General features: G+C 46.4%; 1 protein-coding gene across 3 annotated transcripts in view; it reads right to left on the bottom strand.

Annotated features, from left to right (window-relative positions):
- Positions 1-6,121: 6,121 nt before the first annotated feature.
- The window catches only part of nckap1 (NCK-associated protein 1), a 38,238-nt gene continuing 17,556 nt past the window's right edge, over positions 6,122-26,803 (bottom strand). For 2 of the 3 annotated variants that reach the window (XM_080508075.1, XM_080508074.1), the window contains 29 exons: positions 25,397-25,489; positions 25,244-25,300; positions 23,393-23,535; positions 23,128-23,218; positions 22,594-22,731; positions 21,699-21,747; positions 21,458-21,614; positions 20,162-20,218; positions 19,817-19,913; positions 18,535-18,641; positions 18,310-18,442; positions 16,996-17,077; positions 16,847-16,905; positions 16,439-16,584; positions 16,199-16,331; positions 15,544-15,663; positions 14,938-15,077; positions 13,688-13,819; positions 13,193-13,411; positions 11,715-11,845; positions 11,518-11,615; positions 10,708-10,801; positions 10,131-10,213; positions 9,928-10,008; positions 9,675-9,768; positions 9,475-9,591; positions 8,008-8,117; positions 7,824-7,913; positions 6,122-6,880 (listed from right to left, as the gene is read on the bottom strand). In XM_080508075.1, the coding sequence (XP_080364201.1) occupies positions 6,764-6,880; positions 7,824-7,913; positions 8,008-8,117; positions 9,475-9,591; positions 9,675-9,768; positions 9,928-10,008; positions 10,131-10,213; positions 10,708-10,801; positions 11,518-11,615; positions 11,715-11,845; positions 13,193-13,411; positions 13,688-13,819; positions 14,938-15,077; positions 15,544-15,663; positions 16,199-16,331; positions 16,439-16,584; positions 16,847-16,905; positions 16,996-17,077; positions 18,310-18,442; positions 18,535-18,641; positions 19,817-19,913; positions 20,162-20,218; positions 21,458-21,614; positions 21,699-21,747; positions 22,594-22,731; positions 23,128-23,218; positions 23,393-23,535; positions 25,244-25,300; positions 25,397-25,489 (3,168 nt within the window). In that variant the 3' untranslated portion in view covers positions 6,122-6,763. The remainder of the gene's footprint in view (positions 6,881-7,823; positions 7,914-8,007; positions 8,118-9,474; positions 9,592-9,674; positions 9,769-9,927; positions 10,009-10,130; positions 10,214-10,707; positions 10,802-11,517; positions 11,616-11,714; positions 11,846-13,192; positions 13,412-13,687; positions 13,820-14,937; positions 15,078-15,543; positions 15,664-16,198; positions 16,332-16,438; positions 16,585-16,846; positions 16,906-16,995; positions 17,078-18,309; positions 18,443-18,534; positions 18,642-19,816; positions 19,914-20,161; positions 20,219-21,457; positions 21,615-21,698; positions 21,748-22,593; positions 22,732-23,127; positions 23,219-23,392; positions 23,536-25,243; positions 25,301-25,396; positions 25,490-26,803) is intronic. The other variant, XM_080508076.1, reaches the window with a different exon arrangement.

Raw genomic sequence — 26,803 nt, 5'->3', positions numbered from 1 at the left:
ATCACAGCACCAGTGACTCTGCGGCTCGTTTTCAGCAGATTTAGAGTTGAAAATGATTGATCAGAGTTCATTCATTAACTGGTGTTTCCACGCCTGCTAGTTAAATATCCTGCAAGTTTAGTGAAGCTGTAACATGTTATAATATTACTAGATGGGCCTCAGGGTTCGCTCTTGTTGTCAAGCTCAAATATACACATGTTATACATATTATATGTGTTTATATACATAGACATATTATAATATGTGTTTATATACATAGACATATTATAATATGTGTTTATATACATAGACATATTATAATATGTGTTTATATACATAGACATATAATATATATAAAAATACACTGTGAACAAGTGGGATTCTGCTTGAAATCAAACAGCAGAGTGGAGAATGTAGAGTTTTTTCTACTCGTTAGTGGAGAAAGAGCTTCAGGTGAGGAGTAACTCCATCAAAGTTTGAATCACATTCAGATCCTCTCAGAGCTTCTCCGTGACTCAGGAGAGATTTTTCCACGTCACAATGAGTCGATCCGAGCTGGACGAAGAGGGAATGTGAGGAAAGGAACAGGAAGTGCAGCTCAGTTTGCATGGCAGTGGAATGAGACAGTGATGGTTCAGTGACCTGTGACCTCTCACCTCCATTAGAGGTCCTGCAGGCACGGTGAAGGTCAGCTCCAGGGAGTAGAACCTGCCACTTCTCTACACTTAGATCCCGGAAACCTTCTGGAACACACATTTTAGGCAACAAAGACGCCCAACAGACAACAGAGATGATCATTCACACTCTTTTGTCCTTTCTTAGTTTGTCTCAGTCGCTGCTGACGGCGTAACAGGAACCTTCATGGGGATAAATGTTTACTTTTAGTTTGAAAAACAAACGTTTTCTCCCTGTTTCACAGCACTTCTTTATGGTTTGAATTGGTTGTGAAGGAAACGTCTCACTAAAGTAAACAAGGACTGTCACGGCTGAACCGGTACGTGGAGTGTCTGGAACCCAAAAGCAGACCAGGAGGCAGGATAGGTGCAATTGTCAGTGATTTTATTGCGCACCAGGACCAGGGAGACGAGGAACGCATCCAGGAGACACATACAAGGGACACCACACCCCGGGGAGGACAAACAATAGACAATCCTCCGGCACCGGACCTCCTCACTGCAGGGCTCAAGAGTTCGGAGCAATCAATCAGCTGATTACCTGCAGGAGTGTCCGTGAGGATCCGGTGCCGGAGCGAGGTGTGTGAATCCTCACAGAATCGTTTCTGGCTCGTTAGTAAAACGTCACAAAACTCAGTCGTGAGAAATATACACACTTTTTTTCCATGGATTTGATGTTAAATTAAAATAAGAAGCTTTCCTCAGTGATATAAAGAATTTATGATTTGAATGAAGGCAGCTGCTACCAAACATCAGCAGCTGCCTTCGTTCACATTGTAGGAAAAACTAAATCAAGTTTGCGAAACTAATTTTTCTGCATGACAGAAAATAAACTTAGAAATTTCAACAAACACTCAACAAAAGCAAAGCTGAATAAATATAATTATTAGGGCTGTTAGATTTTACAGTGTCGCTAAAATAGTTCAACAATAAACGACAACTATAGTTTGATCAAACCAAACATTTGGAAAGTTGTTTTGAGTTATTTGAGTAAAACTTCTGTACTTCTGGAAAACAGTAACTTAAAAAAGTGTTTTATTGTGCTAAATCTCTGGAGTTTTCTCCTGATGCAATATGTTTTCACAGTAAAATGATGTAAAACAAAAGCCTTTAAATTCTCCAGCTTGAGCCAACTTTTGACCAGAAACTTGTCGTAAATTGTCACTAAACTTACAAAGCACCAAACATGTATTCAGTCATTTCATTTAACTAAAACATAAAATAAAATCCACTAAACCTGTATAAATAGCCTTTTATTTTGAGCAGTTATCTCGGTGTGGACACAATGAAGCCAGGATTTCTAACAAGAGCTGATCAGGTCGATGCTAACTCGTTAGCCAACAGTTAATAATAATACATTGGTTTTATACAAGACTTTTTAACAGTTTATAGTTAGTTTAAAAAGAAATCATATAAATACTGTTTGTCCAACATTCCAAATAATTCTCATTTGCTTATGCTTTTGGTGAGTTAATGGTGCTAACATGATAATCTTCTTCCAGAGGCCATCTATAACACATCTATAACACATATCTATAACACATCTATAACATCAAGACTGCAAGTTTAATAGAAATATCACAATATGGAAACTTGGACATATTAAAGTGGAACTTCATGTGGTTATTATTCAAACCAATGAGCTTTACAATTTGTATTTCATTTAGCCCTAAAATGAAAGAAAGCTTAGTTTCACGTTATAAATTGATCCATTTCTCTCATGTAAAGTGACTTTGAGAGCACAAGAAAAGCTCTATGCAAGTTTGATTCATCATTATTAGATTATATTTTTGAGTTTTAGATTCAGCTCGTCTTGTTTCCAGAGTGAGACTCTTCATCTTTTTAATCTGTATGAGCAGTACATCTGTCACATTATCAATAACAGCAATAAAAGAAGAGTTAAGAAAGCAACATACTTTTCTTATTTCTGATAATGTGGCGCCTCCTTGTGGCTCATGTGACAAACTACAGGCCAGGATTCAATATACATCTATAAGGTAAACTTCATTTAATTTCTTTTTTTACATTATTAGATCTAATTGTTGTGATTTAAATTTAATTTACTGCCGTCTGTGAAATAATGAGAATTCAAATTTTCACACATTTTGGATTTATATATTCTCTAAATTAAAATATTCCAAGTTCATTTGCTTTTTTTAAAAATATATATTTTGTCAGTTTCCAAGTAATGAAAATAAAACATTCAGCTGGACGTAATATTAAATACAATTACAACCAAAAGTGTGTAAACCTTTCATATTTACATTACAAATGTTAAAACAGTTTTGAGACGTACCTGTAAATGTCGTCTGTCACATTTGTGGTTTTAAACAGAAAATTGATGCCAATTCATGTTGACCACACTTGAATTAGTGAGAAATGAGCTATAAAAAGAAATCAAACAATTATTTCTAGCTTCTATGAAGAATTCCTCTGAAGAATTAGCAGGTGGAAAGTTGAGGTCAGACTGATAAAACTCACCTGTTCTGTGATGTCGCAGGTTCTAATGCTGGATTTGGATGTTGGCAGAGGACAAGAGAAGAAAGTAGAGATTTGAACCTCAGCCTGTTGAGGAGCAGTGCAGAGCAGAGCCAGCAGGGGTTTGTTCAGACGACCACAGTAAAAGCTTCAGGTAGTTCTACTGGAGGAGCAACGGTCCCTGTGTTTCCACCATGACCTGAAGTACAGAGTATTAATCAGGCAAGAAGAGCAATAAATATAAATCCACTGCATCTGGATGAGAACGAAAAGACCAAAGTCAAACACCAGCAATGCCACGAAAACCACGGAGAGACTGTGAACATGGAGGTTTGATGCTTCGGCTCATTGAGACAAAACTTTCACGTGAACGAGTCCTTGAAGCAGAACTGAAAAGCCCAGAAATACTAAAGTTGTCCATTAATCACCAGCACTGCGGACCTTGAAAGGTCCCGAACCTTCAGAATGGTGCTACCTCATAACCAAGGACGTCTCTGGAGGTGAGAAAGTTCCACCGGAACCCAAGTTAGAAAGCCAAAACACCCCAAAACGGTCTCTTCCTCACTTTGGGGAAGATTGCAGTTATTTACCAAGGTTTCAGGGGTTCCTTGAACTTCGGAGGACATTCCTGTTATGGAATCATATCAGGGGGAGCTTCCTGCAAGGGTTCCTCACACTTTGGGGACATTTCCATTTATTTACCACTACCACTTTAGAGAACGTCCCTGCAACAAACCCCAACACTGAGGATGAATGTTTCTTTGTTCCTCGCACTTTGGAGAAAGTTCTCGTTATGGGGAGCTTCCTGCGAGGGTTCTGGGTACTTTGGAGAAAGTTCTCGTTATGGGGAGCTTCCTGCGAGGGTTCTGGGTACTTTGGAGAAAGTTCTCGTTATGGGGAGCTTCCTGCGAGGGTTCTGGGTACTTTGGAGAAAGTTCTCGTTATGGGGAGCTTCCTGCGAGGGTTCTGGGTACTTTGGAGAAAGTTCTCGTTATGGGGAGCTTCCTGCGAGGGTTCTGGGTACTTTGGAGAAAGTTCTCGTTATGGGGAGCTTCCTGCGAGGGTTCTGGGTACTTTGGAGAAAGTTCTCGTTATGGGGAGCTTCCTGCGAGGGTTCTGGGTACTTTGGAGAAAGTTCTCGTTATGGGGAGCTTCCTGCGAGGGTTCTGGGTACTTTGGAGAAAGTTCTCGTTATGGGGAGCTTCCTGCGAGGGTTCTGGGTACTTTGGAGAAAGTCCCTGCGACAGTCCCCAATACTTGGGGGGGACGTTCCTCCATTCCAAGTAGTTGGGAAGAAAGTTCCAGCGATGGTACCCTGCTCTTGTCAGAGCTTCCTGCAAGGGTTCCAAGCACTTTGGAGAAAGCTAGCGTGATGCATCCAACTCTCATGATGTGCTGGTGGGAACTTCCAGCGAGGGTTCCTAGCACTCTGGGGAACGTCCCGATGACGGTCCCTCACACCGAGCAGGAACGTCCCCCTGTTCCAAGCCTTTGAGTAGAAAGTTCCAGCGATGGCTCCCTGCACTTTGAGCTCATGCCTCACTGCCCCCCCCCGTGAGATACGAGGTCTGACACAGCCCTAAAGATGATTTTATTCATGTCACTTTAAGTTACATGTTGGAATCAGAACACAAAAAGGAGGTTAGAAAGAAAAGAGCAGTGGCAGAATGAGTCCACGGATCCGTCACGGCGTGCTGGTGACGCACGCTGCCGGTCCCTTCGCCGCCTCGTCCAGGTTCAACTCGTTTGAGCACCGGAGTGTGTACAATGAAGCATGAGCGCTGGCGGCGTGGGGGGGGGGCACGCCGCCCTCGCCACGCCTCCGTTCAGGATTGTTCTTGGTACAAGTGTTCCGTCTGATCGCCTTCTCAAGTCCAGTGTTGACCGTCGATGCCGTGGAAAGTTCAGAGCTGGTTGTGCTGCCGGCTCGAGTTCGCTTTACAATTCCAATGAAAACGTCACCAAGAGTGTGTACATATATAGATTTATTGTTAGTGTTATTGCAGCTTCAGGTTTCTGTACTCTCATACATCTCAATCTGGATTTACTCAACTTTTCTGGTGGAAGAACGGATTAAAGGTACAGTATGTAATCTTCTTGATTCAAGCAAAGAAAACAACCATAACTTCGTCTTTGACTTGCCGTGTTAAAAGTTAGCATGCGAACCAGCTAGCTCCAAGCTGACTCGGTGTAAGAAATCAGAAATATGCACAATAGTAGTAAATACAACAGAAAGTCCTGGTAAATATTAAATACAGAAAAAAAACCCAGCTAAAAAAGTGAGTGTGTATGTTATTGTTTGTATTTATATGTGTGTGCTTGTGTGTAAATACATAAATAACTTTACTATCAATCTACGTCTCTTGGCTGTAATGGTGTGTCTGAGCTAATGTTTCTGCAGGAATGTGGAAAACCGTCCACTTGGTTTGTTTTTATGCGCCGGCTCGATTTTGTCAAGTGGATTGTTTCATGATAAATAAAAAAAAAAAAAGGAAAACGGAGCTGGACTGAACACAAAAATGACTCAAACTCTGCATACTGCACCTTTAAATTCACTTCCCGTTTAAGGTCAAAGTCATTTCTGGAGCCGCGGCGTTTCTATCAGCTGCTGTTTAAGTGCCTCTGAGCCAAACGGCTGCTCAGTCGGGCTCCAGGACCGGGATTACGGCGGGAATCGAACATCTGAGGAGCCGGAGGGTGTCTGTCACTGGCTGCGTCGTGCTGGACAGGACTGAATACGGAGCGCCTGCCGAGAGTTTGTTTCCACTGTTCCACGTTCCCGTGGGACCCCCCGGAGCTGCCGACTGACCCCCCCCACCCCCCCCCCCCCCACAATGCACCCACACACTGCCCCACGTCCAAACCCTGCAGCACCACAGACGCCTTTTTTTCTTCTTTTAGTCTCCACACATTTGGCAAATCATCAGAAAAGTAACAAACCCCCCCCCCCCCCCCCAAAAAAAAAACAAAAAACATTAAAAACAGACAAGTTCAGTTTCACATCAAAGTAGAATACAGATATTATATCTTCACCCACAAATTTCATGTTACCACTAACTAGAAAAAAATAAACATGTTATCACAAATGTGTGTCCGCCTGAAGTGTGTTTCACCATGAAATGACAGTGTGTGTGTGTGTGTGTGTGTGTGTGTGTGTGTGTGCGTGTGTGTGTAAACTTACACTGACGAGCAATCTTTCAGTATCAACACAGGAATTGTCCGGAAGAGGAAGAAATAAAAACCCACATCACATCAGAATCATTTGCATTCCCAAAACAAAGCGTCCAAATCCGTCACCACAGAGTCGGCGGAACGTCTCAGACTCGTTAAAAACAAAGAAAAAAAAAAAATTAGTGTCAACTATATATATATATACTATATATTTATACTTTTGTTCTTTTATACGGTCCCCAGAAACATCATGGAAAAGGTACAATGATTAAAATAAAGACACTGATCCCCAACTTCTTCCAGCTAGTTAGTGTGTGTGTGTGTGTGTGTTGGTTTGTTTAGCGTCGGATTGCTACGTGTTGAGTGTGTTCTCTGCTTGTTTTCGGAGGAATTGGTCGGCATAGTTTTAGTGTGACTAGCTTGTGTTTGTAGTGTGTGGCGGGCAGGGCGCCGCTGCGGCCCTACGCGTTGGCGCTGATGCTCTGTTTGTAGACGGCGTGGTAGGCGTTCCTCAGCAGCACGTAGGGGAAGCAGGACTCCAGCAGGTCCATGGTGAGGAACGGGGACTCCTGCACGATCTGGGGCACCACAACAATGGATGCGTTAGCTCCACGCTAGCCGCAAAACGCATCGGTACGACGACGACGACGCATTGTTTTCAGGGTTTGCTTTCGGCGGCGTGGAAACCGGACGCCGCTTTCAAACCGTTGCTGTGTGAACGAGACACTTTTTCTGAAACGAAGGCGTTCAGCTGGTCACGAAAGGTGATTTGATCGGATCGAAACAAAGTGCTCGATGCGATGCTAATAACTATTTTACGTCTTGAGGAAAAACAAAACCTAATTTACGGACTGTAAGGCGCTAGTTTTCCCCCACACGCTTTGAACCATGCGGCTTAAACAACAATTTATGGATTTTTACGGGTCAACAAGCTTCATGCCGCCAAAACATGGATGATGCGTTCAGGTGCATCACGTAACTCCGACTTTTCTTTTTTTTTTCTTTTAAAATGTGGTGGGTGTGGCTTATATTCCAGTATATTCCTCCAAGACATAACTTACTGGTTACCATATTGAGCTCTCTGGGGAAAAGCACACAAGCCAATTTACTGCTGAAGTAGTAAAGTATATAAACTATATAATGCCAGATATTTCGCGTATGCAGACATTAATATCTTTCTGCATCGATTTAGTCTTCAAGTAACAGGGCTCTTTCTCTTGCTCCAGCTGTGAAACCAGCTGTGATTGGACGGTGGGCAATTTTGGTGCAACGCTTCAAATGTGAACAATTTGTTTTTACTTGGTTGTTTTTAGTCAGTCTTTAGCCACAGTGTAAAAACCAATAATGAAAAATGGTGAAAGATCCGTCACCACCACTTTGTTTTCTGGATGACTCTAGAAAAAAAGTTGCTGGACAAGGAGATGCTGATGACTTCACTGGAGTCTCTGTACTGAAGGTGAAGCGTTTGGATTCTCTGGTTCTCTGATCGTTGTGCAGATGACTGAGTGTGTCTGAGCTCACCATGTCCAGCAGCAGGTACACAGACTCTCGGTTACGTGTCGTCATCTTGTCCGTTTCCTGACCGATCTTCAGCAGGCTGGAGGAGGCCAGCTGCAAACACACACACACACACACACACACACATGCAGATGAAAATGGCGGGGTGGAGGCGTCAGAGTGAGATGATAAAGTGTCTTGTTCTTACGGCCAGGAACTCCTTGAGGCGGTCCTCGATGCTTCCCTTGTGGATGGTGAAGAGCGCTGCGGCGATCTGGTTGATGGCTTTGGCCAGGCAGTGGATGTTGTTACAGTGTCCTGCAGGGGGCAGCAGACACACACGGAGAACTCACATCTGACAATGACGCTCATCCGAACATGAAACCTGCACCACCCCGGAGTGTGTGTGTGTGTGTGTGTGTGTGTGTGGCGTTCGTCAGCGCGGCGGCTGTGGTGAAAACAAACGCCAGGCCGCCACGCCGTCTGCATACTAACAATGGCGCGGCCCGTTACGACGTTACAAGTCATTATCCTCCTGGAATGTCTCTGATTAACTTTCATTTCAAGGTTGTTAGAAGCAACGTCTCGCCGGCGTGACGGCGTCTGAACACCTCTGTTCACAAGAAGAAATCCTCCTTTAAAAGCTCAAACGGCGCGGCTCCACACAGGTCAGACTGCGTAAACAGACCTTTGAGGCCATTAATAATTCACGCGGTGTACATAATGAAGACGTTGATGTGGCTCCGGAGCGCGGGAATGAATCAATCCGAGGGCAGAAAGGTCGATGTGATTTACATGCAGCCCGGCGCCGCGCGGTGAGGAGGACATTTATGTTTCCCACAGTCTGTGTTTCTGCCTCGCAGACCTCTGATCTGATGGCTGCCTCTCCGCACCGCCCTCTTCATTCATTAACACACTAAACGAGCGCTAATAGAAGACATGCGATTTGACTTTTAGCCTGCAGCAGAGGCCAGCGGTTAGCAGCCTGTTCATACTGAGAACCAGCACCACGATGACCATTTTTAACGGAACCTTCTGGAGAAAAATACAGTCAAATGTCCAGGAAACTTCTGTCGCCGTTGCATTCTGGGTGTTTTTACAAACTCTAATAAAGATGTTGAGGCTTCATGGCAGCAGCACACACACACACACACACACAGTTCTCAGTGTCGTGTTTAATAATCAACGTCTCCCATGAAATGTTTCCTATTTTCTTGGTGTTTAGACTGGACTGGAGCCACTTGCAAGGCCTTACGCTTCACATCCCTGCATTAAACCAAATCTTCCTCCACGTGGTCGTGACGAGGAAGTGGGCGGAGCGGGACGGAGGGAGAGGAACATTCTGTGAGCAGCTGTTGTGATCAATAAGACACAAATCAGCCTGATTGGAACCGGATGGTCGGTTCTTAAGACACACATATCTGCAACATCACAGTCCTGAAAGTCTTTCGATAGAGGAATTCCTGTTAAATGGAACAAGGCATGCTGGGAAAACACACAAGCCTCGCCTCCTTGTTGAAGGGTGACAAGTGACTGCAGCACGCTGGTTACCTGCAGACCAACATGTCCGCTGCCTGAACAATGTGCAGTATTTACGTCTGGCTGAGGAAAAGGTGGACTCGTAATAAAAGCGGTGTGAAGTGGCATTTTGCCGACGCGGCAGACTGAGTCTGACCTTCGATGGCGGGGCTGTACTGGGACATCACGTTGCTGGCCAGCGTCGGCAGGGAGACGGCCACAAACACCATGAGCAGACAGGCGATCTTGTACTCCTCCTCTGGACTGATGTTCTCTGTGCGGACACAAGACGAAAGTCAAGACACACACGCACACACACACACACAAACTGTGTGCGTGTGTGTGTGTGAGACTCACCGCTCTTCTGGGAGGACAGCGCCACCACCAGCGCCGGGTCGATCTCGCAGGGTAACCCTGCTGCTGACGACAGCTCGTAAACATTCATGGCCACCTGGAGGAGGAGGAGGAAAACACTCGATCGACGGAGGCTTCAAACGTCACCGCAGCGTGTGTGTGTGTGTGTGTGTGTGTGTGTGTGTGTGTGTGTGTGTGTGTGTGTGTGTGTGTGTGTGTGTGTGTGTGTGTGTGTGTGTGTGTGGTGGGGCTTCACCTTCATGTCCGTCTCCCGGGGAATGTGGTCTTTGAAATCCTCCACTGAGCTGACCAGGAAGGGGATGTGGCAGGAAAGTACCTGGAGACACACACACACACATCAGAGGATGAATGGATGGATGTGTTGGTATCCCCTGAAGGGGATTCAGACATGCAGAGGACAAATGAATGGATGAATGTGTGTGTGTGTGTGTGTCTTACGTCTCTCAGAGCCTCCTGAGCCAAAGAGCGGAAAGACAGAATGACTCCGATGATCGTCATCCGCTTCAGAACACTGTCCACAGCTACACACACACATATACACACAATTCTCAGGATACTGGCCCTTTAAATACGCTCTAAGTGTCTGAAAAGAGGTTTTTCAGGGATAATGCTGGAGAGCAGGAGTGTCAAATATGAGGCCCGTCGGCCAGACACTGTGCGGCCAGAGGCTCTGATCAGGATAAAGCTGAACTGAATGAGTTTGACACTCCTGGTTTAAAGGAATTTAACTGAAGATGTGAGAGAATCTGGTGTTCTTGCTCAATTTAAACTTTAAACTGTGTTTTACTGGCTTATTTTAATTCGTTTCCCCCCAAATGTTTTTACATTATAACCGATTAAAATCACTTTATAAAGAGTAAAGGCTTCACAGGCATTTATCAGAAAACTTAGAATTAACAAAATACTCAAATAAGCTGTAAAACCTGGTGAGAAGCTGAAAATCTGTTCTAATTATCTCAATTTCCAACATTTGTGCTAAGCAGGTGTGTGTGTGTGTGTGTGTGTGTGTGTTTACAGGTGAGCTTCTTGAAAAGCGCTGCCATGTGCTCTGGCTTGTCGAAGCTGGTCCTCATCTGAGTCAACACCTCCATGTTCTCCACCACCAGTTTCTGCACAGACAGACATTTGTTCCAGACAGAGTGTCGTCACAGCGAAGACGAAGGTCTCCATAAAGAACATTCGGAGGCGAACACACGTGGATGTCGGGATTATTTAAAACAAACAAAAGACGTTTTTTTATGAAGTTTAAAATAAATTAAAAGTGATGTGAAGCAGCAAAAGCATGTGTACAACTTCACAAATCAACATTTTTCTAACTAGAACATAAACAGTGGTTTTATGTTGCAATGACATAATCTGAGAACAGAAAATGAAGACGAATTATTACTGGAGGCCTTGTTACAGTTGAGAATAAGTGAAAACACACAACTTTGGCCACGTTGGTTCTCACAACAATGGAGTCCAGAGTCAATGAAACCACAACGTTGTGGAAAGTCTCCATCACTATAGAAATGGAGGAAAACGCAGCTTTTCTGAAACTCTGCTGCTGATCATGTGCACCGCGGCTGTCACTCTGCACATGCTCAGTAGAGGCAATCAGAACAACGCTTCCTCCAGTGTCATGCCTCACATATTGTTCTCTGCTGCATGCAGCGCCAACTAGTGGTCCAACATGTTAACTGCACAGCTTTACGTCTCTGGACATTGTTCTCAAAACGTTGCCGTGTGAACGGGAAACTTTTCTGAAGTGAAACCGGAAAAAAAAAAGATGTTTTCAACTTGAAACGTTGCCGTGGAAACGAAGTCTCAAGTGTGTTGCATGTACCTTGAGCTCAGCGACCTGCGACGAAATGTGCCACATCAGACTCTCACTGAGAAACTTCATCCCGTACGGCCCCAGCAGCTCCGACAGGGAGCGCATCTCTGAAACACAACACACACACTGTCACTTTTTTTCTCTGTGTGTGTGTGTGTGTGTGTGTGTGTGTGTGTGTGTGTGTACGGATGAGTAAACCCGGGTACCAGAGATATCGGAGTACTCCTCGGCGTTGAAAGTCAGCTCATTCTCCGTGGGAAGGTTGACAAAGGCCTTCATGGCCGGGAAGTAGGCGATGTGTCCGTTACTGACCTGACGCAGCAACGTCTCCAAGTACCTACACACACACACACACACACACACACACACACACACACACACACACACACACACACACACACACACACACACACACACACACACACACACGCGCACACGCACGCACACACGCACACAGTGAGCCTGCAGCAGGAACACGACTGTGGGTTTCGTTAATAAATCTTTAATTATGTTTGGTAGCTGAGAGGAATTTCAATCCCGTCGTCTGGAAAAGTGGAAAACGCTTCCTACTTTACACACAAAGCCCACCGAGGGGGGGGAAACCGAGACGCCCGGGGGGGAAACCGAGACGCCCGGGGGGGGGGGGGGAAACCGAGACGCCCGGGGGGGGGAAACCGAGACGCCGGGGGGGGAAACCGAGACGCCCGGGGGGGAAACCGAGACGTCCGGGGGGGGAAACCGAGACGCCGGGGGGGGAAACCGAGACGCCCGGGGGGGAAACCGAGACGCCCGGGGGGGGGGAACCGAGACCACCGGGGGGGGGGGAACCGAGACGCCGGGGTGGAAAACCGAGACGCCGGGGGGGGAAACCGAGACGCCCGGGGGGGGGAACCGAGACGCCCGGGGGGGGAAACCGAGACGCCCGGGGGGGAAACCGAGACTCCCGAGGGGGGGAAACCGAGACGTCCGGGGGGGGAAACCGAGACGCCGGGGGGGGAAACCGAGACGCCCGGGGGGGGGAAACCGAGACGCCGGGGTGGAAAACCGAGACGCCGGGGGGGAAACCGAGACGCCTGGGGGGGGAAACCGAGACGCCTGGGGGGGGGGAAACCGAGACGCCCGGGGGGGGGAAACCGAGACGCCCGGGGGGGAAACCGAGACCACCGGGGGGGGAAACCGAGACGCCCGGGGGGGGAAACCGAGACTCCCGAGGGGGGAAACCGAGACTCCCGAGGGGGGGAAACCGAGACGTCCGGGGGGGGAAACCGAGACGCCGGGGGGGGAAACCGAGACGCCCGGGGGGGAAACCGAGATGCCCGGGGGGGGAAACCGAGACCCCCGGGGGGGGGGAATCCGAGACGCCCGGGGGGGAAACCGAGACTCCCGGGGGGGGAAACCGAGACTCCGGGGGGGGAAACCGAGACGCCGGGGGGGGAAACCGAGACGCTCGGGGGGGGGAAACCGAGACGTCCGGGGGGGGAAACCGAGACGCCCGGGGGGGGAAACCAAGACGCCCGGGGGGGGAAACCGAGACCACCGGGGGGGAAACCGAGACGCCGGGGGGGAAACCGAGACGCTCGGGGGGGGGAAACCGAGACGCCCAGGGGGGGGAAACCGAGACCACCGGGGGGGGAAACCGAGACGCCCGGGGGGGAATCCGGGGATTTGTGTGTGAGCGACGCACCAGTTGGTGTACAGGCTGGTGATGGTGGGCTCGCCGTGGCTGTCCAGGTGCTGCGTCTGCTGCAGCAGGACGTTGTTGAAGACCCGGGTGATGTCGATGGTGACGTAGTTCTCGATGGACTGCAGCACCGTCATGTAGGCCCGCACGCTGGTCAGCAGCTCGCTGGGCTTGGCGATCTCCTGGGTGGCCTGGTTGTACATGGTCATCCCCACGATGGACCTGCAGACCGACCACAGGGTGAGGTCCAGACCCAGAGTCCTTTCTTTTATATCAGCCTTTTCCTTTTTAAATCAGGAGGGAAACTCACTACGTATTTACAACAATACACACGTACATGTAAAGGGAACATTTCTTGATTAGCATTGCAATAGTGATTTCATTCTCAAATAGTGCTGAAGAGTCTTCGGGACTATAAGTCACATTACGCTGGACTTGTTTGGCGGGTTATGAGACTTAATGTGGTCTGAAGGTGTGTGTGTGTGTGTGTGTGTTTACTTGGTGAATCGGATCTCCAGGTGAGAGGTGAGGTACTCTCTGGGTGTGAAGGTGTGTTCCCACACCACCAGGTTGGGAACGTAGTTGATGGAGAAGCAGAGTTCAGACAGAGCCGTGTGCAGTTTGTCCAGGCTGAGAGAGAGAGAGAGAGACACACACACACACACACACACACACACACACACACACACACACACACACACACACACACACACACACACACACACACACACACACACACACACACACACACACACACACACACACACACACACACACACACACACACACACACACACACACACACACACACACAGAAGTTTTAAAGAACAGTTTTCATACAAACAATATTTTAAGAAGTGTGGTGATAAAATACGTGTTTCTTTGATTTTTGTACATTTTCACACATCAAAAAGTCTCAATAATAATAAGACACAAAATAGAATTAAGACATTGACCTTGGAATATTCTTCAAAGTCTCCACCAAATTATTATAAAAATGAATTTTTCATTTACTGACCTAATGAACTTATTTCTAACAGAACAGTCATATAAAGTACGTTTAAATAGGGTGGATCTGATTCTTATTCCCTGTTTATCTTTTTTCTATATAAATAAAATAAACAACAAAACAATAATATTAATAGTGCTGAACGTGCCAGTGGTGATAAAGCCGAGATTAAACACATACTATTGATTCTATGTCTCTAAAGATGTTTTCTTTACATTTCTAACTTGTCCTATGGTTGGTTTTGTTGTCAGTTTATGGAAAAGTGGAAACATTTGTTTAAATGATTGTCATCAACGAAGAAATTAAGAATCTGTTGGACAGTCCTTTGAGAAAAGCTCCATAAATAAAGTTTTGCTGCAATAACAACAACAACAACAACAATAATACATTATGATAACGAAAATGGTTCATATCATCATTGACTTTGTTCGTATTGTGACTAGAAAGGCTCATTATTCATTATTCAGACTCGATGTAGTTAAAAAGCACTCAGAAGAGAAACTTTAGTCTCCACAGTGAAGACTGGTCTGTAATCAGATTACAAAACCACCGGCTTCACTGAGATCTGTTTATAGTGCTCAGACTACTGCTAACGTGAACAAAGGGCCATGTTCTAATGGCACTAATGGGAATTTATTGCAGCCAACAACGAGGTCGTTAATCTATTATTAATATTAGCGAGGCGATCGATAGCAATGAGCTAACATTAGCAGAGCGAGGGCGATCTGTCGGTACTGACTTGGTGACCAGCAGTCTGTTCTTCCTCATGCTCTCCACTCCCGGCTTCTCGCGCTCCGGCTCGCCCTTCTTCCCCGTTGCCTTCTTGCTCTTCTTGTTCACGGCCTGGCTGATGGTCTTGGCGCAGTGCTTCGGCAGCAGCTGGCGAGGAACGGACGCAGAGTACGACACGGTGAGAGAAACAACCACCTGGAGTGTGCAGGAGCTGAGCGGGAACATGTGGGCACACTTTGTATGCTCTGACTTGTTAACACTACGTAGCTCACTACACCACCTTGTGGAGCGTAGTGGAATTACAAGGATCATTATGTCAGGCGACGCGGTGGCGTCGGTTTAGGAACCGCTGGCGGCATGAAACTCAGTTTGTATAAAGATCAGAGTGAAGACTTGGGGGTGAGAGAATATAATCTGATGGAAAGATGGGGGGCAAAGAGTGGAGATGGGAGGAAGGAAGGAAGCAAGGAAGGAGGGAAAGAAAGGAAATCAGTACGGAAGTAAAGAAGGCGGTAGGGGATGAAGGAAGGAAAGAGAAGGAATTAAAATGGGAGGACAGAAGGACAGAAGGACAGAAGGACAGAAGGAAGCCCTCCAGGGTCTGTGGTCCTACCTGGTCACTCAGGGTACACTGCTCAGTGCAGATGTCAGTGATCAGGTTCCGGGCCTGTTTCGCCATCTCGTCCAGGAACATGTTGCACAGCGACAGACTGCGGTCTCCTATGTGGTGACGCTGAGGACACAGGAGTCGGTCCCGTCACAAAACCTTCTGGTGCCTTCTGACCTGTCACCTCCACATTTCACCCAAACCTGTCAAGTTTCAGTAGTGTGACGCAGTAATGAGGAAACCACACGTTGTACGAAGACTTGGAAGGATGTTTCACATACATATTGACATTTTCCCAACTTTTTATGCGTTGACGATGTGGCACTTCCTCGGACTCTCCTCACAACCACAGGAGGTGAGCGATGGCCAGGATCCTGTCCCTCGCCCCATCGCCTGCTCCACTTACTGCAGACGCCTTTCTAACCAGGTTGTGCTAACGCCAAGTCACCTCCGGACATGTTTTTATCACGTTCTTCACTCCTTTTACTGGGTTTGTGATGGAACGACTAGCTTCTGTCACCGTCATGGGAAAGACGACAAGCTGAACTATCAAACCAACCGAACGTCACCCCACCTGTTCTTACCTCGTAAGACTGCAGCGCTCTGTGTGTGTGTGTGTGTGTGTGTGTGTGTGTGTGTGTGTGTGTGTGTGTGTGTTTACCTCCTCAGGACAGAGCTCGTGTGTGCAGGACATGAAGTGTGTGCAGAGCAGAGGGAAGCAGATGGAGTGTCGGCTTTGTGAGGGAAGCTCCAAGCACTGCTGGAACATCTTCTCGAAAGCACGGCTGTAGAAACTACACACGCACGCACACGCACACGCACACACACACACGCACACACACAAAGATGGTTAAACCGTGTATCTGCAGAGCTCCTGCCTCACGTGTCGGCCTGAGCTCACCAGAATATGGACAGGTCTGACGTCTCCACCAGCATCTCCACCAGAGAGTCCACCATCTTGGTGTGGAAGATGATGGTGTTCATCATCTTGCCCAGCTCCTTGTGGTCGGCGATGCCCAGGCTGGCTTTGGAAACGCTGGTGTAGGCCTGCAGAGAGGAAACCCCCCCGTCACGCCACTACTTTCCCTGCATTTTGGCTCCGTTCACACGACGACGGTGCTCGGAGTCACCAGAAACACAATTCCGAGAAAAACTACACCATCTTGTGGCCAAACATGAAAACTACATCGGTTTTAGTGTTCCTGCAGTTTTCTGTGTAAACGTGTCTGAATCGAAAATGCCAAAAAAACCCCCGATTTCATTTGAAATGTTGTCGTGGATTCAAGGAGACATTTGAAAGAGTTTGTACCTGCAGTCTGAACCAGTCCAGTCTCATTCCTCTGAAGTCAAAAACGTCTCCGTCCTCCACTGAAACACAACGACGTTCCCAAATCTGTCAATACGAAGCGACTTCTGCCAATCCGCCAGTGACTGACGGGGGAAGAAGCCGATGTTTACCTTGCTTGACGCTCAGAGAAGTCATGGTGTTGACAAATGAAGACATAATTATGGATTCGTCCTCCGGACACACGGACAAGTTCTGCAGCACAAAGACAGGACAGAGAAGTTGAAATGGAAAAAGATGAGCTTACAGCTTCCGCCACAACTCGTACAGACATCAGATGGCAAAGGTACGTCTGGAACTTCTTCCACACGGCGACAGAAAGGTCAAAGGAGGATTTTCACCGATTCCCTCAGACGTTTTGATCATCGGTTTGTGAAGTGAAGAAAATGTGCTTGTCGGACCTCCACTGAGGGAGGAGTCATGTGTGAGAATCTCTTTTCAACACGTTGAGTCACAGGACGCCAATATTTTCTCTCAGTTTTTAAAAACCACAGTAAAAGTGGACGGTTGGTGACGAGAGAGATTAGAGAGTACACATAATGTACACTTCATGTTAATGGAAATGAAATCCATAAAGACTGAAGATAACATCAAACATCTATTAGATTATCATGTTCAGTGGGACATTTAAAGGGATTTAATATGTATTAATAGTAAGTGGTAGCATTCATTGACTAATGAAGAAATTATCTGCTATGCTATACTATACTATGCTACACTATGGTATACGCCCACCCCCCCACCCCACGACACGCCCCCACACCCCCACTCCACTGTGGTTGGGAGAACCTCCCTCCAGGTTTACACCACAACCTCTAGTCTACAGCTTCTTTAAATTATTACAAGATATTCAAAATAGAATATATTAAATACATTAAAAACTGGAACACTGAAGTTCCATATCAGTGTCTAATATGATTTCTTGAGGAATACCCAGAAAAGACGTGACATTATTGTTTTAATTGTCTACCCTGGAAGCTCCTGATGATGTTTTTACAAAAGTCACATTTACATGTACCTGGGTATTTAAAACAAACAAACAAAAAACGTTGATATTTCTGTGTTTATTGCATTTACACATAAACGCAGCCACGAGTCTCCACAAACGACGATTCCTGAAAATTGCGGCCACCGAGATTTAGAAAAACTCTGAGTATCTGTTTGAATCTAAAGTGGCTCGGCTGAGATCCACCTCCTAATTCATGACCTCTACATTCTTTGACTATCGCGTCTTCATGCTTGTCGTTACACCGCCCCCTACAGGTCTGGCTGCTCATCGCTCTGAAGCAGGTGGATATGCGGATCCGTGTCAATGAAGATTAGATTTTTTTTGTAAACGTAGAGGAGGGAAATATCGTTTTTTGTAAAAAACCCGGGTACATGTAAACGAGGCCGAAGTGCCAGAGGCTCAGGTTGTGCGTTCCCACCTGCACCAGCTCGTTCAGCACCACGGCGTCAAACCCCGACAGGTACTGCACGTAGTACCGCTGCATCACCGGGCCGTACTTCCTGACGTGAGCTCGCAGCTCCTCCATGTAGAAGATCAACTCCGCTATGTGTCTGCAAAATACAAAACAAAAAAACAACGCACGCAATGAAGCGGGACGGGGCGTGATGACTAAAGCCGCGCGCCGGCCCGCGGACGCACTCACTTGTCGATGAAGTCGTCGGTGCTTTTCTTCTGGATGTTGTCGGCGTGGCGAAGCAGCCAGATGATCTCGTCGCGGGCGAACGACAACGCCATGAACACGAACAACGCCTGGAGGATCAGAAACACCAGACCAGAGGAGAAAGGACGTGTCAGGAACTCTCCGGAGAAAAGTACAAACGGCACCTGCCACCGACTTTATTCTCACAGCCTCCGACGCACGTTTGCAGATGAACCTATATATGAATCACACATATGCAGTAATACGTTTAGTCATTAATATTTATGAACGTTTCCATCTGGAGGGAGACTGTCTGCCCGACTATGTTTAGAAACTAATGACGGTGATATTGAAGTGTTGTGAGCTCCTTTCCTTTCAAACTCGCCGTGTGACACAATATCACTAACATCCTGTCTCTCTGGACCAGGAGGGTCAAACAGGTTCCAAAAATAATCATCCAAGCTGGGCCAGCCAGTAAAACAGACTCAACCTAACCTTTAGATTTAAACACTGAAGTGTTTTTTTGATGTGTTGCAGAGTATACGTGATGAAAATGTCGATATTTTCACAAAAACCACACTGTTACTACAGAAAACGACTCCAATCTCAACATGAAGCCAGTTTAAATGGAACCTTCTGGTGAAAAGACAGTGAAATGTACAGAAAATCTGTCTTGTTGCACGGTTGGGTGTTTTTATAAACTCCTCCCTGACAGCATGGCTCTGAACCTTAGTTTGATAGCAAGACGTTTCCATGGCCGCACCACCGATATCTCAGCTCGGGTCTCAGTGTTGTGTCGTGCTTTCTTTCTTCTGTTATCATTTTCTTGCTGGTTTGGCCGGACGGGAGCCTGTTGCGGGCCGGGTTTGGTCCACAGGCCTGATGTTAGACACCCTTGCTCTTGTCTGTCTCCATTACAGTCTGTCTTTTTTTTTGTCTTGCTGCTGCTCATGTGTAATATTATTGTCTTTTTATGTGTAAAAGTGCCTTGAGATGACTGTCTTGTTAGCGGCGTTACACAAATCAAACGAAAGTCAGTTTCAAAATATTAACGTCATGTTGCTGTCAAAGTATCCACGTTGAACATGACTTCATATTATGTTATTTTCCAAAGGACTCACTGTAATCTGTCTCGTTGCTTCAAAAAGAATCACCAGGTGAACTTTTTTTTTTTATTATTCTTTTTAAGCTACAATGCAAACAAAGTCCTGATCTGTAAAAAGGGGTGTTGGTCAGTGAAATGAATGGCTGCAGACATCCAGGGTGTTGTCGTATGAACCGTCACCTTTGGGCCCAGCAGTCCCGGCTGGTCGGCCAGCACGGTGGCCAGCTCCTTCAGGGCCGACCGCAGGAACTTGCGTCTCTCTCTGTGCATGGAGCCTCTGTGAAGAGGCAGAGCGGAGCGTCACAGCGGGAAGACGACACAACACTGGCAGGACAACGAGGCGAGGCCCGGCGGCGGGAGGACCGAGACGGAACACGTAGTGAGGGTGAAAGGAGGGAAAGGGGGGGCGGAAACAATACGCTGCGCCACTGCAGACGAACGCCCTAAAAAAGATGCTTTTGTGAGTGTGTCTGATGAAGAGCTGCAGCCGGCGTCTGCAGGAGGGGGAGGGATTCAGGTACGTACGCGTGTGACAGGGCCTGCTCTTTGCACTCTCGGATGTCGTTGATGCGCTTGTTGTATCTGGAAAACACACCAAAAGGAAACATCTGGTCATCATTTCTAGATGATCAGCCTCTTCGTTCTGCTCCGAGATCAGCCTGGACTGGATGGGAAAAACAATATTGGGCTGAACCCGGAAGTAAAAACTGACCCTTTTAACCCTTTTATGGCTGCATTGGTTCGATTTATCAATCAATCAACATTGAGCTCTTTGCAACACTCAAAGTGACCAAAAACAAGACAGTAAAATGAGAAAGACAAGAATTAAAAGAGAACAAGAGTAAAGTCAAATGGACTCAAAATAAAATTACTGAGTATTAAAAGCCAGTCTGAATAAATATGTTGTAAATATGATTGTGGTGATGAGCTGACGACTGGATGTGTTTGTTTAAAAACATTTTGCACCAATTGGAGGCGGGTGAGGGACGCCAACATAAAGTGCATTACAATGATCAATTCATGAGCTGATAAAAGCATGAATTGTCCTTTCAAGGTCAAGGAGTTGATTAAAAACTGTCAATATGTTTGTCAAATTTAAACTGCTACCGAAAAACCACTCCGAGGTTCTCCACAGATTGTTTTCGCTTTGAGGATAAAGAATCCAAATACGACGAGACATTTTCACCAAATAAAACCGACTCAGTTTTGTCGCTATTTAAATGGAGGGAAATTAATATTTATGACTGGACGTATTTAGAATTGATCCATTTTTAACGAGCGAGAGATTCTGGCATCTCTATTATATTATAATGTCATTTAATGTTATTGTGTGTCTAATAGTACTGTACTTTTTTCTCTGCTTTCTGACAGTTTGGGAGTTTTCTCGCTATCATAAACGGCCTTATGGTTAAGAGCACACAAGCCAAGAGCTGTGACTGGCTACAGAGCAGAGATATGAGTGAAGTAATTGATCATGAATATACTGACCATGAATGTGTGGCGACAAGAGCTCGTCAGGCTGGTGTTCACAAAACATGTTATCTTAGAAACAAGCTGCTTTCTGGTCAAGTAAACAGAAACAAGCTTCTAAAACTACTCACATTAACTTGTTTCAGTTGGAAAAACATTTTTTTAATCATCTAAAAGCACAAAGAAAGAGTGAAACTCCGTCTTGGAAGTAGATGAGACCAGTGTTACATTATAGATGGATGGAATCTGATGTTCTGCTTGAACTAATTTCTTTTTCCTTACAATTTGTTGACCTATACCGTCGGCGTGTTCTCTGCCACGTCGAGTGTGTTGCATGTGTGTGAGAATGACCCTCTGATGTTGACGAAGAGGTCCTCTGCAGCCTTGTGGATGTGAAAGACTTCGTCCCTGAAGAGACAGAGGCAGGTGGAGCTCTGCAGGGCCAGCTTCCACAGCGACAGGGCGGCGGCGTCGCTGTTCAGCACGGCGTGGCACAGGATGAAACCGACTGCAGCCACAACGCAGCACAACGTCAGGACAAATGTCAGCCAGCCCGATAATCGACCGAAAAAGAGCCAACTCAGACACTTACAAACGATCCACTTCTCCATGGTGTCCAGGGAAAGGTATTCACATGGCATCTGAACAGAGAGAACACGGGAGGATTCAGAGGAAAGGTGGGTGACACCGTCGCCATGCATGAAGCAAGTCTCCCGTCATTTCGGTGGGGATCTGTTCTCAAACGCTTGTAGTGTGAACGTGACGCTTTTCTGAAATGAAGCGCTCCGACTGGAGAAGCGGTGGAAACGGGGCCTGAGAGGCCAATTAGAATCGAGAGCGGATCTGAAAATGTTGCTTCTGCCAACGAGACTCAGTCGATGAGCACGATTACATGACCACAAACAAATAAATAAAAAGGCGATGATGTGTTTATATGCACTTCAGGAATACTTGCTTTGTACATTATCAGATTTCTGTCGGCGTATGTAACAATGCAAGATCCTTTTGTTGTTGAATAAAGCAGTGGAGATATATATATATATATATATATATATATATATATATAGCAGCTGTGTGTTGGCTGCGTTTAGTGATTTCCTCTGGTTGAACGAGAAATCCATCTCATCTTTAAAGCATGCATGGTCGATGTATTATTGAGGTGTCTTAGGGAGTAATCTCAGTGTGGTAATCTGATTTCATACTATGTGTTATCACAATATGCTGTTTACATGTGATCACCTGAATGATCTGAAAACTATGGAAACTGAACATTGATGTGTTTTAGAGTGCATGTGCACAAACACTATTATTATTATTATTACAGACACTAATTTGTGGGTGAGCAATGATTTTTCAAAGAAAGAGGTCATCAGACTTTCACTTCCAGCAGCGACATCAGAACAGCCCTTCGATCTGGTGGCGGGCCCGCGGCACAGACTTTAGAAACGTGGTCAAAGGAAGGAAGGGTTAGCGGTGAGGACCCTGACCGTGTCGGACTGAGCAGGGTTGAGCATGGTGGAGGGAGCAGAGATCAGAGAGAGCAGCTGGGCGTTCCTCCACTGGTCGGCGGACAGATTCCTCCGAGGGTAAACCATCTGGAGGCTGATCAGGGCGTCGGACAGCGACTGCACAGAGGAGAGGGACACCCACAACACTTCACTGGCAGAATGATGTCTGGAGGAGTAAGACGACACGAAAACACTGAAACAGGTTGGGTACTTGTGGTGGCGCTAAACTATTGTTGTGCTTTTCACACAAGGCTGCAGCAGGTTTGATGCTACAGATGTACAAGTTTCGTGGAAACGTCGCTTTCAAAACTTTTTGCCGCGTACCTTAAACCAGGCATGTTTCCTGTGAACGCTGTTCCACTTTCTGACGGAGCTAAATGTTTCTAATGAAACATCTAAACCTCAGGACGCACCGTGGAAACTCACTGTGTTGGACATTAAGAGTGCTCCACAACAGCACAGCCAACAGGACGCCGCAGCAGGAACAGGCAAACCAAGCGAAGGTCAACTCACCTTTCCATGAGGAACAAACTCCTCCATCATCTTCTTCAACGGGTTCTCATAATCCACGATCATCTGGCCCAGCCGGGGGTACTCCCGGTCACTAAACACACACATCACAACCGTCACTCAGTCTCCTACAGGACAGCAGAGGACTGCTTTAAATGTCACATCATTTGATGTTTTCTCATTCGTGTGTGTGTGTGTGTGTGTGTGTGTCGTGTGTGTGTGTGTGTGTGTGTGTGTGTGTGCGTGTGTGTGTGTGTGTGTGTGTCACCTGGCTCCATGCGTCATCTCGTGGGCGTAGTTGTAGAGTCCGATGATGGCCTTCCTCTCCTCAATGCGAGACAGGATGGTCATCAGCGTAGTGTAAGTCACCACCAGGTCCAGGTAGTTCTTGGTGAGGTCAAAGTTCACCGTCTGATGGGAGTCAAAAGGAGACAAGGAAGATTACAAGAAAGGATGGAGCCTCAGCCAAAGAGCTGTGATCGTGACATGACACAGCCTGCATGATGCCTCGTGATAAAAATAAATAAATAAATAAATAATAATATGTCCCAGTGTGCCAGTGATGATTAGAGTTTTGTCACCTTGTCAGAATCTTCCGTTTCATTGTAATTTTTCCACATGCAAGCGAAAGTACACGAGGTTAGAGAATAAAAGCATAAAATAAACAAGAATATAGGACTCTCGGTTAAATAGTACAGCAAATAACAACAGGAAATAAATTGTACAATATGATGGCGTGGCTCAGAATTACAGCCGAGGGCAGATTGTCCATGAGTCTTACAGCTTCTGGAAAGAAGCTGCGGTGGAACCTTCTTCCTGGTGTGGGAGGAGCCTATAGAGTCTATTGGCGTCTCATGGAGACTTTTCCTGAGGGGAGGAGCTTAAAAAATCTGTTAGCTGGCTGGGTGGAGACTTTTCCTGAGGGGAGGAGCCTAAAGAGTGTTAGCTGGGTGGGTGGAGACTTTTCCTGAGGGGAGGAGCCTAAAGAGTGTTAACTGGGTGGGTGGAGACTTTTCCTGAGAGGAGGAGCCTAAAGAGTGTTAACTGGGTGGGTGGAGACTTTTCCTGAGAGGAGGAGCCTAAAGAGTGTTAGCTGGGTGGGTGGAGACTTTTCCTGAATGGGAGGAGCCTAAAGAGTGTTAACTGGGTGGGTGGAGACTTTTCCTGAACGGGAGGAGCCTAAAGAGTGTTAACTGGGTGGGTGGAGACTTTTCTTGAGGGGAGGAGCCTAAAGAGTGTTAGCTGGGTGGGTGGAGACTTTTCTTGAGGGGAGGAGCCTAAAGAGTGTTAGCTGGGTGGGTGGAGACTTTTCTTGAGGGGAGGAGCCTAAAGAGTGTTAGCTGGGTGGGTGGAGACTTTTCTTGAGGGGAGGAGCCTAAAGAGTGTTAGCTGGGTGGGTGGAGACTTTTCCTGAGGGGAGGAGCCTAAAGAGTGTTAGCTGGGTGGGTGGAGACTATTCCTGAGGGGAGGAGCCTAAAGAGTCTGGTGGGTGGAGACTTTTCCTGAGGGGAGGGGCCTAAAGAGTGTTAGCTGGGTGGGTGGAGACTTTTCCTGAGGAGAGGAGCTTAAAGAGTGTTAGCTGGGTGGGTGGAGACTTTTCCTGAGGGGAGGAGCCTAAAGAGTGTTAGCTGGGTGGGTGGAGACTATTCCTGAGGGGAGGAGCCTAAAGAGTGTTAGCTGGGTGGGTGGAGACTTTTCCTGAGGGGAGGAGCCTAAAGAGTGTTAGCTGGGTGGGTGGAGACTTTTCCTGAGGGGAGGAGCCTAAAGAGTGCTAGCTGGGTGAGTGGAGACTGTTCTTGAGGGGAGGAGCCTAAAGAGTGTTAGCTGGGTGGGTGGAGACTTTTCCTGAGGGGAGGAGCCTAAAGAGTGCTAGCTGGGTGAGTGGAGACTGTTCTTGAGGGGAGGAGCCTACAATGTCTTGTGAAAGCCAGAAAAGGGTGAGCAGCTTCTGTAGCATGAACACAACCCTAAAATCCTCCATTGCAGTGCTGCTGGTTGTCATGGTTACCCCCATGCAGGCTAATGGACAAGTGGGGTAAGCGATTTAGCGCTTTCACTGTAAAAGTGGACACTTATTGCGGTGGACATAGATGCACCACAAACACAGCGATTTACTTACAATATCAAAGAAGACCTGGCAGGCGTCGATAGTGTTCAGCAGCTCGCACACGTGGTCCTGATGAGAAGGAGACTCATTATAATCCCCGACTTGAAATCCTTCCACGTGTCCTGCAAAGTGAATTCTGTGTCTCCCCTCCACCCCCCCCCTCACCTTGAACTCCATGACATCTACAAAGGTGAAATAGTAGAGAGCCAGGTTCTTGAGGATCTCAGACTTTTCCTTCTGCAGCTGAGCCAGCTGTTGCTGTGAAGACCACAGGGAGAAGGCGTGTCACGAGAGCAACGCTATGAAACCCTCACAGTCGCTTATCGTCCGCTAACAGCTGCATCAGCATGGAACGCACCGCCAGATATACTCATGAGCAGTGAGATTCGAACCAGCATCCTTCACCTCTGCGTCGTGCCTTGTGTTTTTTGTAGAAGCTTAGATTTGTGTGCCATCTATGTGTGGGAGTGATTAACTACCAGCGGGATCTTGTATTTCATTCAAGCTAGGCTTCATTTTTCTACAATTAGCAGCAAAATGAGAGAAATCACATACCGTGGAGGACTAATTCAGTGATACTGGAGCTTCTGAAACTTCCCCAAACAACGGAAATAGACTTAAAAAGGACTTTAACTTGAATTTTAACATATATATGAAGTCATTTTACATTGGTGGAACATTTCTTTTATCAACTTAACATCTTTCATAGTAGGATTTCAATTGTATTTTTTTTTTGCACCATTCAGAGAAATAAATCTGTGGTGGAGAAGCCGTGTGGTTTGAGTTCTGGCAGAAAATGTTCGACCAAGATAAAACCGGCCATGAAAGCAGCGCCTTGTTTCAGTCTGAAGGCTTAAAAGGCAGAAAGGAGAAATGAAGCCTCTTTATGTGCTTTTTTCCCCCCTCACATAGCCGCGGATGCCACGTGCCATCAAAACCTCAAAGATTAAAGGAAGTTCGGCTTTAAAAGATTGTAACCTCAATCTTTTAGCAAATAGGAGTGTATTGCCCGAGGAAGCAGTGGAGAAGCTGTGTCTGTAGGTAGGAAGGCGAGACAGCGTCTCAGGACCACATCAGACGTTTAACTTAGCAATTTAATAATTCAAGTGAACAAAATCAGAATGTCAAAATAGAAGAATAAACTCTTAAAATGTTGAATTTGAGGGTTGCATCGATAACATTTCGTACACAGACTGAGTAGAAGTGCTTACTTTTGGATACTTAGCAATTCAATTCTCTTTGACATTTCAAAGCACTTTTGCGGAAAAAACCAACGATTCCACACGAGTAAGAAAAAGCTGATGTTTTTCTAGTTTGACACGTTGATCAGTATCTCGTTTCACAGATCAAAAGAATTGTGTATCATGTGGATGGAACAATGGAAGTTAATGGAGTGCTTCCTGGTAATATTCCCTACAGGACGCATGTACAATGTGAAGAGTACAGGTCCAAAGACAGAACCCTGGAGAACTCCATGTTTAACTGTAGTCTGAGCTGAACCGTCAGTAACATGAAGGAGGTGGAATCTGTCTGATCGATCTGCTTGAAAGCAGTTTAGTGGCTCGAAGCACC

The sequence above is a fragment of the Blennius ocellaris genome (genome assembly GCF_963422515.1).
Source record: "Blennius ocellaris genome assembly, chromosome: 13".
Classification (NCBI taxonomy): Eukaryota; Metazoa; Chordata; class Actinopteri; order Blenniiformes; family Blenniidae; genus Blennius; species Blennius ocellaris.
The sequence above is the reverse complement of the archived record's forward strand: the minus strand, read 5'-3'. Positions and strand labels throughout refer to the sequence as shown.